General features: G+C 35.7%; 2 protein-coding genes across 9 annotated transcripts; one reads left to right on the forward strand and one right to left on the reverse strand.

Moving 5' to 3' along the window:
* The first annotated feature begins 455 nt into the window (after positions 1-455).
* LOC144470055 (uncharacterized) lies at positions 456-1,523 on the forward strand. Its single transcript, XM_078180857.1, has 4 exons — positions 456-664; positions 746-816; positions 963-1,308; positions 1,393-1,523. The coding sequence occupies exons 1-4, from the start codon at positions 566-568 to the stop codon at positions 1,501-1,503; spliced, it is 627 nt and encodes a 208-aa protein (XP_078036983.1). The 5' UTR covers positions 456-565; the 3' UTR covers positions 1,504-1,523.
* On the reverse strand, positions 1,316-8,323 carry LOC144470054 (hydroxyacylglutathione hydrolase, mitochondrial-like). 8 transcript variants are annotated; one of them, XM_078180851.1, is made up of 6 exons: positions 4,291-4,970; positions 4,109-4,163; positions 2,985-3,088; positions 2,574-2,916; positions 2,385-2,488; positions 1,316-2,000 (listed from the first exon to the last, which is right to left on the reverse strand). In XM_078180851.1, the coding sequence occupies exons 3-6, from the start codon at positions 3,030-3,032 to the stop codon at positions 1,728-1,730; spliced, it is 768 nt and encodes a 255-aa protein (XP_078036977.1). In that variant the 5' UTR covers positions 3,033-3,088; positions 4,109-4,163; positions 4,291-4,970; the 3' UTR covers positions 1,316-1,727. The 8 variants fall into 8 exon arrangements, with proteins under 8 accessions (XP_078036977.1, XP_078036980.1, XP_078036981.1 ...); XM_078180854.1 differs by lacking the exons at positions 4,109-4,163; positions 4,291-4,970 and adding exons at positions 3,469-3,613; positions 3,699-4,016; XM_078180855.1 differs by lacking the exons at positions 4,109-4,163; positions 4,291-4,970 and adding an exon at positions 7,951-8,323.
* Between the last annotated feature and the right edge of the window lie 6,280 nt (positions 8,324-14,603).

Genomic DNA, 14,603 nt, shown 5'->3' on the forward strand with positions numbered 1-14,603 from the left:
TTCGAGAAGTTGACAACAGCGATAAAAAAAAAGGAAAAAGATAGTTTCAACTTGAAATCAGATTTTCAATGGAAAAACTTTTAATGTCTATATTAGAGGTGTAACCTTTCAAATATGTTTAAAAGTAATATAAATTTATAAAAATGTGTGCGATGACAATTTGATTGAACTTTTAATAGTATTGAATTTTTAAATTCTGTATTAATTTGTTCCTTACGCGAAATTCCACAAATTCTTCATTATTTTGCCATCTACTTAAATTTGATTACATCTTTTCATTTCATTTCTTATTCTACATAATAGATTTTACAACGTAATCGAATGATTTGCTTTGAAAAGCAAACTGTGATAAATCTATTCCATCTATTCTAATATATCTAATGTTTCTTTCGAGCATGGTTCAAAACTTCTATAATTTTCTTTCCTTTGCATGCTAATTATTGCAACTAGCGCCACCTGTGAACCGCAGTTTTATTACAGTAAATAAGCGTGTGCGGACTGTTGACAACGTATGAAAACAATGCTGAAAGATATTAGTTGAATTTAATTGCTACATATTGTTGAAATGTCAGACGAATCCGAATACGACGTAGAACCAGAGGAATTCAATGTTTACAAACGAAAGTATCAATTACTACTAGATAGATGCGAAGTTCTGCAGCAGGTTCAAAATCAATTTTTGTAATTTAAACATTTCATACCAGCTTTGTGTTGTTAAGTTCGTTCGAATTGTTTTCGATTGCAGGAGAACGAAAGATTGGTTTATCGAGTTCAAAGAGTGAGGAAACTTCTCAAACGCACGAGAAAGGAAAAGAAGTTAGTTTAATCTATAGGTTATGTGTGTTGAAATGGTCGTTGAAACGCTACGTTTCATATTAAAGTTATTCTAAATTAATTCCTATCTAGTTCAGTGGATATTTTAGAACATATTTTTTTCTAACATATAATGTAACACGTTACAGATTTTTAATCGATCGTTTGGATCAGCATGGTGACCGTTGGCGTGAAGCACCTATGGGAGTTCTCGAAGAGAATAATGTTTTTCAAGCTACGTCTAAGCAAGAGAAAGGCAATAAGGCCTCTGGTCACAATTCTAAAGATGAGAGAACAAAGAAAGGAACAAAAAGAAAAGGTGCGAAAACTGATCCAAATGCGCCGAAAAGACCAGCAAACCCATTTTTCCAATTCTGTCAAGAACAAAGGCCTCGTGTGATGGAACGTTTAGCTGGAGAACCTGAACCGAGCAAACAAGAACTTACCAGGCAACTCGCGACTACATGGAAATCTCTAAGTTCAGAAGATAAAAAAGTATGTGTCCAAGAAACAATTATTTATATTTGTCCATGTATTACAGTTTTCTTCTTTTTATTTTAACACTGCAATATTTTTCAGGTATATTATGACATGTACGAACGATCCAAAGAAAAATATGTTGCTGAAATGCAAATTTATAATAAAAAGTCGGAAGACGCGCCAAATCAAATGGCTTTAAATATAACGTAGTATTTGTATTTATGGTCAATATTATTTGTAAATACGTAATTTATAATCAAATATTTGCACATATTCTAATATTTATGTATAGCGATCCAATATACAGTATGAATAAGATGGATCGATTTGTGCTTGTACGTAAGGTAGACACTTGTATTGTCAAGTTATAAATTTTGTATTAACAAACGGAAGATTATGTAAATACTGTTGCCTCTTTTGTAACAGTAATAAATCTATGCTTTGAAAGAATTTTTCTCTTTTCTAAGAGATGCCATTGTCTTGATCGGATCTGTTTGTTTCGCATGATCCATTACCGACTGTTGGTTTACCCTCATAAATGGGTTCGTTAATTTTTCTTCTGAAATAGTACTAGGTACGGTAGGTTGAAAATTTTCACGCTGAATACGGACTGATTCAATTCTTTTAATAATAGCTTCATTTTGTGGTTCCACATGTTTTCCAAATTTTAAGTTATTTTCTGTGTACTCGTGGCCACAATATACTTTCTGTAAAATATTAAAAACATAGTTATTTCTTAAACACAAACGCTTCTATTTCTTTCTTATATTATCGTATACGTTTCTGAAGATTTCCGAATTATCAATTAAGAAGAACATGACCTCTCTTATTAATTTATATAAATCGATACAAAATTAATTTATCTGATTATACAGGTGTTTGTACCTAGCACAGTTTCTTCAAGCATAGACTATTTTTAAAGAAACGTTACAAAACAAGAAAATTAAAGGTGCGTCGGTGTAAAGATGATCCAAAAGATATTGCTTCGCGGAATGAAAGTAAAAGCGTACCAAACAATTAATCGATTAAATTAAATATGTTATATATACCATAATTGGGGATAAAGATCACTAGTATAATCATATACTTACAGTTTCATTCGGTAATGATCCCAAAATCTCTATGAGTGCTTTATACATTTGCTCTGCAGTACCTTCGAAAAATGCACCGCAGCCGCCAGTAAAAAGTGTATCTCCTATTCAACAATATCGATTACACTTGAATTAATATACTCGCATTAGCATCTACGTGTGTGTATGTATAATTTATGGTATGTTTACCAGTGAATACTGCAGGAGAATCTTCGTTTCCTGTAATATAATAACAGATATGTCCGGTAGTATGACACGGTGTTGCAAGGCATTGGACTTTAAGTTTTCCGATATTGAAAGTATCATCGTGTTTCACTTTGTTTGTTATCGTTTCGATTCTATCATCGCCTCCATATACTTGCAAGTTACTCATTTCTTTGCATAATTTCGCATTTCCTCCAGCATGATCCCAATGGTGATGGGTTGTTAAAACTTTAGTCAAATTGACGTTACTTTCTTTCACAACGGACAGAACAGTTTCGGGATCTACTGGATCGACGATTGCAGCTTCCTGCGTTGCTTCGTCGATAATCTTCAAAATTAAAAAATAAAGTTAAATAAATATAAAAATTATATCAATTTAACTCATTTAATACGTACAAGATACATATAATTATCTTGAAGCGCCGGTAATATTCGAACCTTCATATTAGACTGTTGAATTAACGCGGAAATGGTATTTGATGCAGAGAAGTGAGCTCTAGCTAGAACAATAAAAGAAATTAATTCAAAATTTTGTCTCATATCGCGACAATAATGTACGGTAAAGCATTGATAACTCGCATCTCAGGGAGAGTATAAATTTGAACAGTACAGAGTATAGGTTTGTTTTTATTAAAGTTCAAGTTATTAAGGATTGCAAATATAGCTCCATTTTACATAAATACAATTTTCGGGTTGGTATTTTCGAAAGAGATTTACCGCTGATCGAGATAAAATTTGGAGGATGCGTGGAAGAAGATCCTAGATATAAAATATTAGTAGTTTCGACGAATTAGTAGTTTTCAAGATATTGACAAATAAAGTTTTACTGCTATACGTTGAAGGTGGCGCATAGTGACGTCACTAATACATCGAATTATACCTATTCAGATGTTATTTTGCACACAATTCGCTGCAGATTGGCAGTCTACAAATCCATAGCCATATGATTTTGCATTTCGTATTTCGCGGTGGTTTTCTAGACAGAGCCTATTAGCAGAACCGTAACCTGGTAACGGTGGCAGATTCTGTAGTAATATAACCTGTTTTTAGATTAGGAGCAAAAACGAAACAGAGTCTGCGCACCATATCCTAATGACGGCATGTACGTACAAGATATGTACATAAGTGGAAACCAAGTAGATCCTGCATCCTTAAACCATTCAATAAATTTGTCCACTTAAGATTGCAATAGAAATCGCAATGTTTCTACTCTTGATTTTTATCTTCTATCGTCATGAAACCTCTCCTACTAATATTTCTCCATCTGTTGCCAAACATCCTGCACGCGCGTACATTTAACATTTAAGTGACAAAAATTCAGAATCTATTTTTTCTCTACTGCTTTTCCGACATCGGATTAGCTACGCAGATTTTGTTTCGGTTTTGCCTCCATTTGATAACAGGTCTGAACTAACAAGATCATACCAAACCTGTTGCCAATCTGGTTACAAAAACTAGTAACAGGCATTGGACAAAATCTGACACTGCAGATTCGAGCGACTGGGTATACATATACTTACACGTAAAAGTAATGCGGTTGTATTTAGAAAAGTGATAATAGAAATCAGCATACCCCTGAAGTAGAGAGATGTTAATGTATTTTCAAGCCAAGGACTTGCATGAAATAATGCCTTCAACATATTTCCGATATATTTTACGTCTACACAATTTAATATGAAACACCAAGTGAAAGGCTACTTGCCTGTTAACTATGTAGTTGTACTGTCGCGAGAGTTAACACATATTTTCATCGCAGGCACGTCTACGGCAACGGAGAAGTTTGTTATCAGAGATACAGTGATACCTCAACTTCTGCACCGTTTTTTTCCTCTTTAAGGAAGCGCTTGCATTCTCACTATTTTATCGCGCATCCAGTCTGCACAGAATCTTGTTATAGCATCGAATCGTCAGCCAATCGGGGCAAAGCAATTTCTGATTCTATTCTTGTTAAGGGAGCGTGCTGCGGCTGGAGAATCTTGCAGAGTGTTAGGTATCACTGTAGCAAGGATCCCAGCTTCTGCCCCAAAATGGCAAACACATCTAATTGCCGGAGTAGGGATATGACTTGATGCGTTGCACAATATGATATGTAGATACAAGATACGAAAATCATACGACGAATCGATGCCACATATCGTATGCATCTTGCTCGGATAGTGAAAAAGTACTTGGGAACGAGAAGCCAATACGCGCGGCCACATTAACTTCACAATGAACAGACTGAAAGAGAGAGGAACGCAGTGGCGTTATATGTATATGTCCACGCATTGCAGCAGATCAGATCAATGGAAACTGAACTTACATAACATTGTTTTCAGGTTATTCTTAAACACCTACAGAAATTGAATTCCTAGAAACTAATGCAACAGTTCTCTCTTATCTCGAAGTGTACATTATTGAAGAAGATTCGACAAAGATTAATTGTTCAACAATAAACAGATATTGTAATGTTCGTTTTTCAGCCAATTTTTTAATATTTCCTCTCCAAATGTTCGTATCAATCGCCACAACCCAGTCTCATAAACGCAATGAAGAATCGCCTAAAAACAGTGTTTATGGTAAAATTAGGGTATTAAAAAAACGAAGACAAAGCCACAGGTATCTTCACGGAGAATTCGTTATACATATAATATGACAAATGATTCTTCCTCTATGGCTCGATTAGTCTCGCTAAATAAATTCTTATCCAAGATTCCGTGAAAATCCTCTCCCTCTCTCTCTCTCTCTCGTGATCTGTTTACCTATTCTAAACTATTGTTTGAATACCTAGCCAATTGTAGCGCCTTTGGCGTTGAAAATGTGAAACTCAGAGCAATGTCTGTACAACGCCAATCGGTCCAGTGGCAAAACGTTCCAACTTTTGGACAAATTTATCGATAGTCGATTTTGCCTAACAGCTCGAGTCTTTCGCCACCATCCTGATGGTCGCAGCCCCAACAAAAAAATTGAAAAAAACTGATTTACACAATGCATTTTAATAACAATTAAATTTAAAATTCATTTAGCTTAGTGGAGAAATTGGCTATACACTACCATTATACAGTCGTATACTAGTATACGTACCCTTATTGCTTATAAGATTAATCTGTTGAAATCAAGGGATGCATGTAAAATTTTGCAATAAACTTTTTATTATTTTATTTAATATTTTCGGATGTGAAGGAAGAGGAAAAGTTTCGAGAAAGCCTAATACAGAACTAGAATTAAAAAGTGTACAACCAACTGTGTGGGGCTGTATGGTGGCATCCGGAGTGGGCAAACTTGTCTTTATCGATGGAATTTTGGATAAGATAAAGTATGACAATATACTTGAAGAAAATCTGCACTCAAGTGCGGTTTAGCTTGGTCTGGAAGATGACTACTATTTTCAACACGACAACGACCCGAAGCATACTGCTCAGATTGTTTGTGAGTGGATACTGTATCACGTTCCCCATTTTTTACATAAACCTGCTCAGAGTCCAGATACAAATCCTATAGAAAATTTATGGGCGGAAATAGATAAAAGACTACACGAGCATGAAATTTTCAATAAACAGATACAAAAAAACAAAATTTTGGAAGTTTGGAATAGTATTGAACCAAACATCACATTAAAACTGGTAAAAATATGTTAAATCGATTAAACGATATAATAAAGCATAAAGTTGGGTCCACTAAATACAAAAAAATTAATATAAAGTAAAAAAGCTACTCTAATATGCGATTTTTTGACAAAATCTACACTGGTACGAATACTTTTGGGGACTATTATTACATATTACGAGGAGTAAAGTTAATATATTTTTGTTATTAGTCAATCAATTTTGTTATAATTTGGTATAAATAAACTTTATACACGTGTTCATTCATAATAAAAAGTTTATTGCAAAATCTTATATGCGTCCCTTGATTTCAACAAATTTCTCTTATAAGCGATGAGGGTACGAATACTTATGGGACTGTAAATGTAATGTATATGTAAAATAAGTCGTAACATGTTAAAGTTATTAAATATAGGATTGATTATTTATTACAAATGAATCACTTAGGATTGTATATGCATTGATAAAAAATATCATAATATTTATAAAAAGTAAAATAATATTAACCGATAGTTGAATGTAACAGATTGCTCGGCTGACAGAGGCGAAATGCAAACCGCTACAACTCATTGGTAGATTACCGGGCGAAGCTTAAATAATAACATTTTCCATCGCTAGGTGGCTCAAGCGTATTTTTCTTGTGGCGGATGCGTAGTTCCGCACTCGACCGCCGCAGCGCGGGTTGTCGAGGCGAGTTGACATACTTCATGGTACATAGTTCGCGCGTACCGTTTCGAATTTGTTTCTGACCGTTTCCCTTTGTTCCTTCCTTTCTTCCTTTCTTTCTTTCTACTTCTACATTGTCTTCCGTCGGAGAAACACGTGTGCCTCCCGTTTCAAAAACCTAAGTATAATTCCACCACGTGGTGCGGAACCGTGGCGCGTCGTCATGAGTTAATATATCTACATTCGTTAATACTTATACATTGGTTAATGAAATATAGAGAACCCACTCGAGTGATCACAAGCATTTAATACGCGACCTCACCTATATATATATATATAGTGACTTTAGTGGACCTCCACATTCTAGTGGCGCCATGTCACGTGCGTAGAAAAATTCCCTACGCGTCTCTCTAGTCTTAGTATAGTTAGTTTTAAGCACGTTAGTTGGTAGGAACTATTTTTAAGAACACGCTATAATTAACGCAAAGCCTTAATAATTAATGCAACGCCTTAAGAAGTAACGCAATGTACACAAGAAAATAAAATTCTACTTAATACTTAAAAGTACCCATCACCACATTACAGCCATTAGCTCCATGTAATTACAGATTTCGAATTAATTCCAAACGAATTTACAACTGCTTGGAAATCGGAAATTACATCGATTGCCCGAGTCTCACCACGTGGAGGTTGTACCAGTTGCTGTACTGGAGACTCAAAAGGGAGTCAAAACGAAGCCGGAATTCGTTATGGCTCCCTTTCTTATAAACGCTTTAACAAATAACTAATTTGTCTACGCGACTCCATAATTACTATTTCGAGAATTTCTAAGAAAACATCGCGAATGTCATAATGCGGAGGGTTGCAGCTGCGGCACGAGCTCTGATAGATAAACACATTTGCTAGCAACGCGATTATTTCGCAACGCTATTGTAACGGATGTGTCCAACTGGGCTGACCGATCCGGCGGCAAAGTCAGCCTAAATACTGCTACTACTACTACTACGACTATTATTACTACTGTAGCGAGTACACTAACCAATCAACAATGCATATACGTAAGCCACTGTACTCGTTATATTGAGAATGCTACTTATAAAAGAAAAACGTGCAATTCACGTTTTGATGTAACGTTGGCTTGGGAAGCAGCTGTCACAGCAAAGGAAGGCAGCAGAAGAAAAGGCAGCAACAAGAAGTATAGATAGGAGGTAGCGTAAATTTAGAAAAATGACCACAAGTGACCACTAGGATGGTCAGGGTCAGGCATGACCACTTGGACGACCACTGATAACCACTGAAATGCCCACTGATAAGCACTTGAATGACCACTGGTAACCGTTGGAATGACCATTACTGATCACAACGATGGTCACTAGTGACCACAGGGTGGGCCAAGGGTCAGCAGTAATCCATAGAAGTCCTATGGTTTAGAACACTTCGCGAGATTATTCGCGACGAGCACATTACGAAATACGACTGCTTTCAACGACAAGAACGCGCTGACTGATTGAACAATAACATACAGCTGACGGTTGCCTGAAAGTAACCGTCAACACTGATTTCGATATTGCGTAGTATTTAATCGAATATCTTTCAATAATAAATTTGTTAGTTCTGACTTTTCAAATATTTATAATAATTCCATTAATTAGAAATAGGGTGAAACACTCTCTTGGCTATTTCGCCATTTAATATGTTAGTGAAAATAACTGATGGAATCATAGATGTGGAATAATTTTTCGAGCAGGAATAACTCGAGAAATTATAGCGTTAATAAATTAATTGTTTTTAAAAATATTCTTTTTGGCGTCTGTATTATTAAGAATCCACGTACTTATCTTATTGATATGTATATAATTCTAGATTTTGAGTTTTCTTAAAGGTGTTTTTTATGTGGTCTGTGCCTGCAGGTTTAACGGATGCTTTCTTTTCAATCTTCTGCTGATGTTGGGATTGTGCAGTGTATAGCTAGTGGATTGGAATGGTTTGTAGTCCTTGTTTTATATCTTTCTTCCATGCATTGTATTCCTCCCTCGATAGAAGAGATTTGCAGGTCTTTTGCGGATTACGGTGAATCTGATACAGAGCTTAGAATTATTGACTCTGTGGCTTCCACTTCTATGATGTGGCCTTTTGCTGCTGTTCCCCATAGTTGTATCCCTTAGGTCCGTATTGATTTCATTGTGGTTTTGTAAATTAGTAATTTGTTTTTGGGACATAGTTTCGATTGTCGACTTGTTAACCGGTACATATCTTTTTTTCGCTGTTATTTGCTATATATTTTTGCTGATATGATGCTTCCAGGTGAGTTTTGAATCTAGGTGCAGTCCTAAATATTCGTGTTTGCGCTTGGATGGAAGATTCGGTATTAGTTGAATCTCAGCATCCGCCGTTTCGGAAACGAATAATTAAACCAATGCCCGATGGTTAATGTTAATACATATATTTTAAAACGTTAAGGCTACACAATGATTGGTAGAGTCAACGGCAAGTTGTTACATGTGGTACAAGTAGTCATGTCTGTCAACGCGATGTCGAAGTCTTTTGGTATCGTGCAATATAATGTCGCTCGCTCCTTATTGAGCGCCTTTTATTAGAGAGGTTGCAGAAAGGTGGAAGGAAAAGTGGAAAGTAAAAATATGAACTGACAAGGAAGTTTAAAAATCAGGATGCGGAAAATGGTTCGTCCTTGATGGCGAGAAATTTAGGGTTCTGATTGCTTCATGACAGGGGCGCAATTGTTTTGTGACCTCAGGCATGCTCCTCGCTGGTCCGGTCGCTTCCTTTGATAACCAGCCGCGTCCAGGGCGGAGTAACAGACCTCCCCCCCAATGTACTCCTTTAATCTTCGGTGCAAGAAGGTCGCGGCCTGCACCTCTCCAGCTCGGCGACCGCCTAGACGACACTCAGGGCACACAGCTTGCCAGCTACTTTTTGAAACGTGAGTCCTTTCGAATCGTGCGTAACAAATTGGCGATCTTGCCAGGATCCGTCTACTACGATCAATCTACGATCAACGGCACGGATCATTTTGCGAAGTCCAGGAGAGCGAAGCACAAACAGGCAAGGGACCATTACGTAGCGATAGGATACCTTCCATCGAGCCAGGAATTCCTCGATCAAGGTAATAACTCTGGATTCATCATTTAACCCTTAGCGGTGCTATGTCGAGTGTGACTCGACCCAGATACGAACTCCAATGTTCATCGATAGACTCTATACTACCATCATACTTGGCTAAAAATTAATTAATACGCAATGTCATTTAACTGGAACAATAATGACGAATAGATAAGGAATACCGTTCATAAGGAAATCACGAAAATTAAGGATTCGACAAAATTCAAAATAAACAGTACCAAGCGAATAAGAAGCTCGCGAAATCTGCGCGGACCGCAAAGAGTTAAACGCTATCGCGAACCACGAAATTCCATATTATCTTCTACGGATGCGAAGTCTGAAACCGATTACGATTCGGTTATTGGAATACACCTATTTTATACTATATTGCCGAATATGTCGCGAGCCGCGTCACCGTTGAGGGCTACATCTCCCAGCCAGATGAACGAGATGAAAGCTATACGCGAAATGATAATAAAACTCGCGATTTACACCAAGGAAGAGAATTAAAACGCCAGAAGGTAGCAGTCGACCTAGGAAGAATAACTCTTAGGCTGGTAACGGAAGACGAAGGCCTAGTCTAACAGCCACGTCTGACACATCAACAACCGGCCAGTGACGTCACATCAGATGAGGAACGGGTTGGAAACAGAGAACAAGATAGCTCGTTGTTCCGATGTTTCCGACCCGGTGAGTCAACTTACCAAGTCGATGAGTTAATGAGCCTATCTGAATTATTAAGAAAGATTAGAGAAACAAGAGGCACTGGCGATATGGGAGTCGAGGACTTTATCCATCAGGTAAGGAGAGCCCGCTCACAAGTGACCCGACCATGCATAGTATTGGATTTAATATTAGCCGAACGAATCAAAGATAACGCCCTGAATGTCAGTCGATTTGAAACTATTGAAAGACGGCCGGGTTTTAGACCCCCTGCACTACGACTTCTTTCACGCTGCGTTGATTAGTACTTATTTGTCTTTAATATATGCCGGTTTTTCTTTGTTATCGTTTATCATTGTCATTTTAGCCAATTGTTATTAGTTTTGATAAATATAATCGTATTATTGGTACATACACTCACTGGCGTTTATTTAATCACACGCCTACATTACCTATAGATTATTCGAGTCCTGCAGCTCATTGTTATAGCCATCGATTGTCAAGAACTAGAAAAAAACAAGCTGCGAAAGTCGAATAATAGTATCTCCTCGTCCCAAATTGTTCATTTCTGTTTAAAAACTGAAAAGGAATTGGAGAGAATTTACTGGTTTACGTGTATAAAATCGCAAGTCATTATTAGTCAGTCGCAGATCCGCCTAGAGCCGAACGAAAGACGAAATATGAAATTATTGTAAGATTCTTACGACGTTTGGTATGCTAAGATATTTTGTGTCTAGCTTATGGCTCTAAAGTCGCGATTACTGTTTAACTTAACCGTTTAATAATACTAAATATTTTCATGAATAAAATAAGCATAGTTAATTTTTTTAAACCACGACAATGTATCAAATGATATCATCTATTGATGCAAGTCACGGCACGTAGAGAAGTTGCTGACTCATTCAAACTTATCCAGAAGATGACAAAAACATTTTCATTCTCGTAGCTTGACTATTGCCCATCTACAAGGTGTTCGAGTTAGATCTGAGTTTTTCTAAATAAAAGAAGTACAACTTTTGTTGAAAACATTTTTCTATACGTTCGATATTTTTTAATATATTTAGGTGATTTTTCAAGTTTATTTCAAAGATAATGTTTTGTTTTATTAAAATCATGACATTATTTTGTTCTGAGATATTTTGTTTTATTTAAAGAAATCATAACAAATGCTCGAAATTTTCACTCTTAACTTCTAAACATTTATCAATGTAAAAGATTGATGAACTGATAAAAAAGTTCTTCCTTTGATGTAATCACTCGAAGTTCTTATTTGTGCCCATAATTATGAAAGTGGTCTAAGTCATATATTTCTTGTTTCGAGATATTTAATGAATCGCATTTGAATAAATTAACAAATATTTTTACATTATGCGACATTTTAATTTATAATTTTATTAGTCTTGATTAATGGAAATTTATTATTATATAAATAAATTATAGAAATTTATTATACTCGTTTTTATAGTCGTTGACGACCGGCGACTATAAAAACGAGTCGAGTATTTCTTCTAGGGTCACTTTAAAGAAAAGGTATACCACAAGCAACTCCAGAAGAAATAAAAGAACAAATGTGCCCATAATTATGAAAGTGGTCTAAGTCAACATTTAAAAAATATGAGTTTATCAGTTATTTTACACCACATTATTTTAAACTAAATTTATTCAATGTAATTTTTACAATATCGTCAAAAATGAACCGTTAGATGGTGGTTGTAATTTCAACATTATATGGAATTCATTCAGTGTTAATTATGAAAGTGGTCTAATTGAAGCGCAAGGCTCGAATAATCATACATCTTCTTCCGAAATTATACACTTTTCTTTACAAGCGGAAGATTAATTGGAGAGAATTTATTCTATGTATTCCCTACGTAATTCAATGCAATATAAATATCAATTAATATACTTTGGAAATATCGAAATTACATCGGCGAACCAAATGTTTGTTGTAAAAAAATTGATTTTATAAAATCATATTATTTTACTAAAAATGCTCTGTTTACCCGCGATATATAAACCTGAACTATGTAGTTAATGGCTACGGTATTGGAAAATATGTGCTGAAATAATTTTCGTCACGTGCAAGTGTAAAAAATTACGTAACTATCCTAGCATTGTGTGCTAATGTTCATCATCTTATTGAAAATATTTTACATTTTATCGAGTTTGTAATGGAATATTATGAAAAAATTGTTAAAAAAAATCTTTTAAAGCGTTAATTTTTCAATATTTCGCTCTAACACTATTTTATGCAGAATAAATAAAGGGTTGGATATATGTGAGAAAAAATCTATGTATCGATTTAGAAAATCGTCGATGATCTTTACATGACGTCCACCTACAAAAAAAACTATATCTTTCACATTATGACCACTTTAAGACTATTCATCTTTCTCCTGTAATATTTTTTCCTAACTTGAACCAGAACAAAAATTTGTTACAGTCCCCTGAATCACCCTGTGAATCTAGTTTTAATATTATATTTTTAAATTTGCTAATAAGTGAAATTAATGTTGAACTAGTTAGTCTCTTCTACTGGTTCTCTTTAAAGTTAGTAAGTGAAATTGTCATTGGTTTGCTTAGTATATCTGATGACTAACACATTTGGCGATATCAATTATCTCAAAAATTCCAAGCTATCTATTTTCTGTGCAAAAGATATCTTTTCTACAAGCTCACCCGTTATGTAGGTTGTTTACCAACTGCTGGTAGAAGTGGAGAATCCAAACTTACATAACGTCGAGTACGCGTAGATATGCCCAGGATTGATTGTAGTAATAGCAATAGACAGAGTGTTTCATTGTTATCTTGAAAACTAGGTGAAAAGTTAACTCGAAGTTACAAGAAAACTTAACTTGAAGTTAAAATTTCGTATTTCTGTTTCGCTCCTCTTCTTCTTAGCCAACGCCCGATTTCGTTATCGTTGGTCGCATGCTCCTATCAGAAGTTTATCCGTATTTTCGAGAAAGGGAAACAGCAAACAATTAAACCAGAATAATGATAAAATTTTGCCTTCTCATACCGAAGCTACGTAACACAATATAAATCTGCATTAGTAAGATCGTAGTCTTCGAAGAATCATTTGATATCTCATAACTGAATGACGGCGCAGACGTTAGTCGTTAGATAACAAATCAACTGAAATAGCAAACAGTTCTTCTTATTTCGTTTAATAAGTAAATATTGTTCCTAATGACATTAATTTTATCACAGATGATAAAGCTATTAACTCTGGGACTCTTATTTCCGCGACCAAACGTAAGATGCATGAAACTCAAGTTAGTTTCTGTATCTTATACATAAACTGATGCGACAAGCGGTAAATCATGTTACGGAATCTATTCGATAAGAAACGTATAGTAAAATACGGGGCGTATATGTAATAGTACCCAAATATGGAATTGTGCTGTTTTTAAGAATTCATCAATATTTCGGTGCGTTACAACGTCGGCTATACGTTGCGACGATTAAGTAACGCCACCATTGCGGCAACTTAATGCGTTGAGGATGCGGTTATGGTTGAACTAGTTTATGAACAATTACATCGATGTCTAGAAGGCGAAAGAAGTAAGAACGTTGTATGTATACAAGTAGGGCGTATCTCTACTATAAGAGCAGGACCTGACTGCTAGACAGACTATTTTAGAGTGCTTTCACAATGTAAAGGTGCTAGCAACCTCCATTTCTTGGGGCTGCCTCCATAGATGAAGCGGGGGATGCAGTCACTTTCCTATTGACTCTTTAAAAAAATGAATGTAAAAATAATGGCTTGACTGTGGCGAAAGTGAAGCTCCGAGTCTGCAGATACCAGATGGTTAGCGTTCGGAACTGAAATTATTAAGTTTTGAGGCCACATCTGAAAACAATTACTGAGTACCGACGCGACACTATTGCCTTTGTTTGTTCGTTACAATTATTGGTCTTGGCTAAAGTCGAAAATTGCGTTAAATACAAATGTCCACGAACCTGACCCATTAAATTT

This window comes from Augochlora pura, chromosome 5 (genome assembly GCF_028453695.1).
Source record: "Augochlora pura isolate Apur16 chromosome 5, APUR_v2.2.1, whole genome shotgun sequence".
Taxonomy (NCBI): domain Eukaryota; kingdom Metazoa; phylum Arthropoda; class Insecta; order Hymenoptera; family Halictidae; genus Augochlora; species Augochlora pura.

What these genes read in the sequence shown, in the direction of transcription:
- LOC144470055 (XM_078180857.1), top strand. Translation starts at nt 566, where the DNA reads ATGTCAGACGAATCCGAATACGACGTAGAACCAGAGGAATTCAATGTT. An exon ending in GATGCGAAGTTCTGCAGCAG is followed by an intron (nt 665 to 745) that starts GTTCAAAATCAA and finishes TTTCGATTGCAG; the next exon opens with GAGAACGAAAGATTGGTTTA. An exon ending in TAAGTTCAGAAGATAAAAAA is followed by an intron (nt 1,309 to 1,392) that starts GTATGTGTCCAA and finishes AATATTTTTCAG; the next exon opens with GTATATTATGACATGTACGA.
- LOC144470054 (XM_078180849.1), bottom strand. Translation starts at nt 4,228, where the DNA reads ATGTTGAAGGCATTATTTCATGCAAGTCCTTGGCTTGAAAATACATTA. An exon ending in AACATCTCTCTACTTCAGGG is followed by an intron (nt 3,089 to 4,161) that starts GTATGCTGATTT and finishes TTATTGTTCTAG; the next exon opens with CTAGAGCTCACTTCTCTGCA. An exon ending in TTCTCCTGCAGTATTCACTG is followed by an intron (nt 2,489 to 2,573) that starts GTAAACATACCA and finishes ATTGTTGAATAG; the next exon opens with GAGATACACTTTTTACTGGC.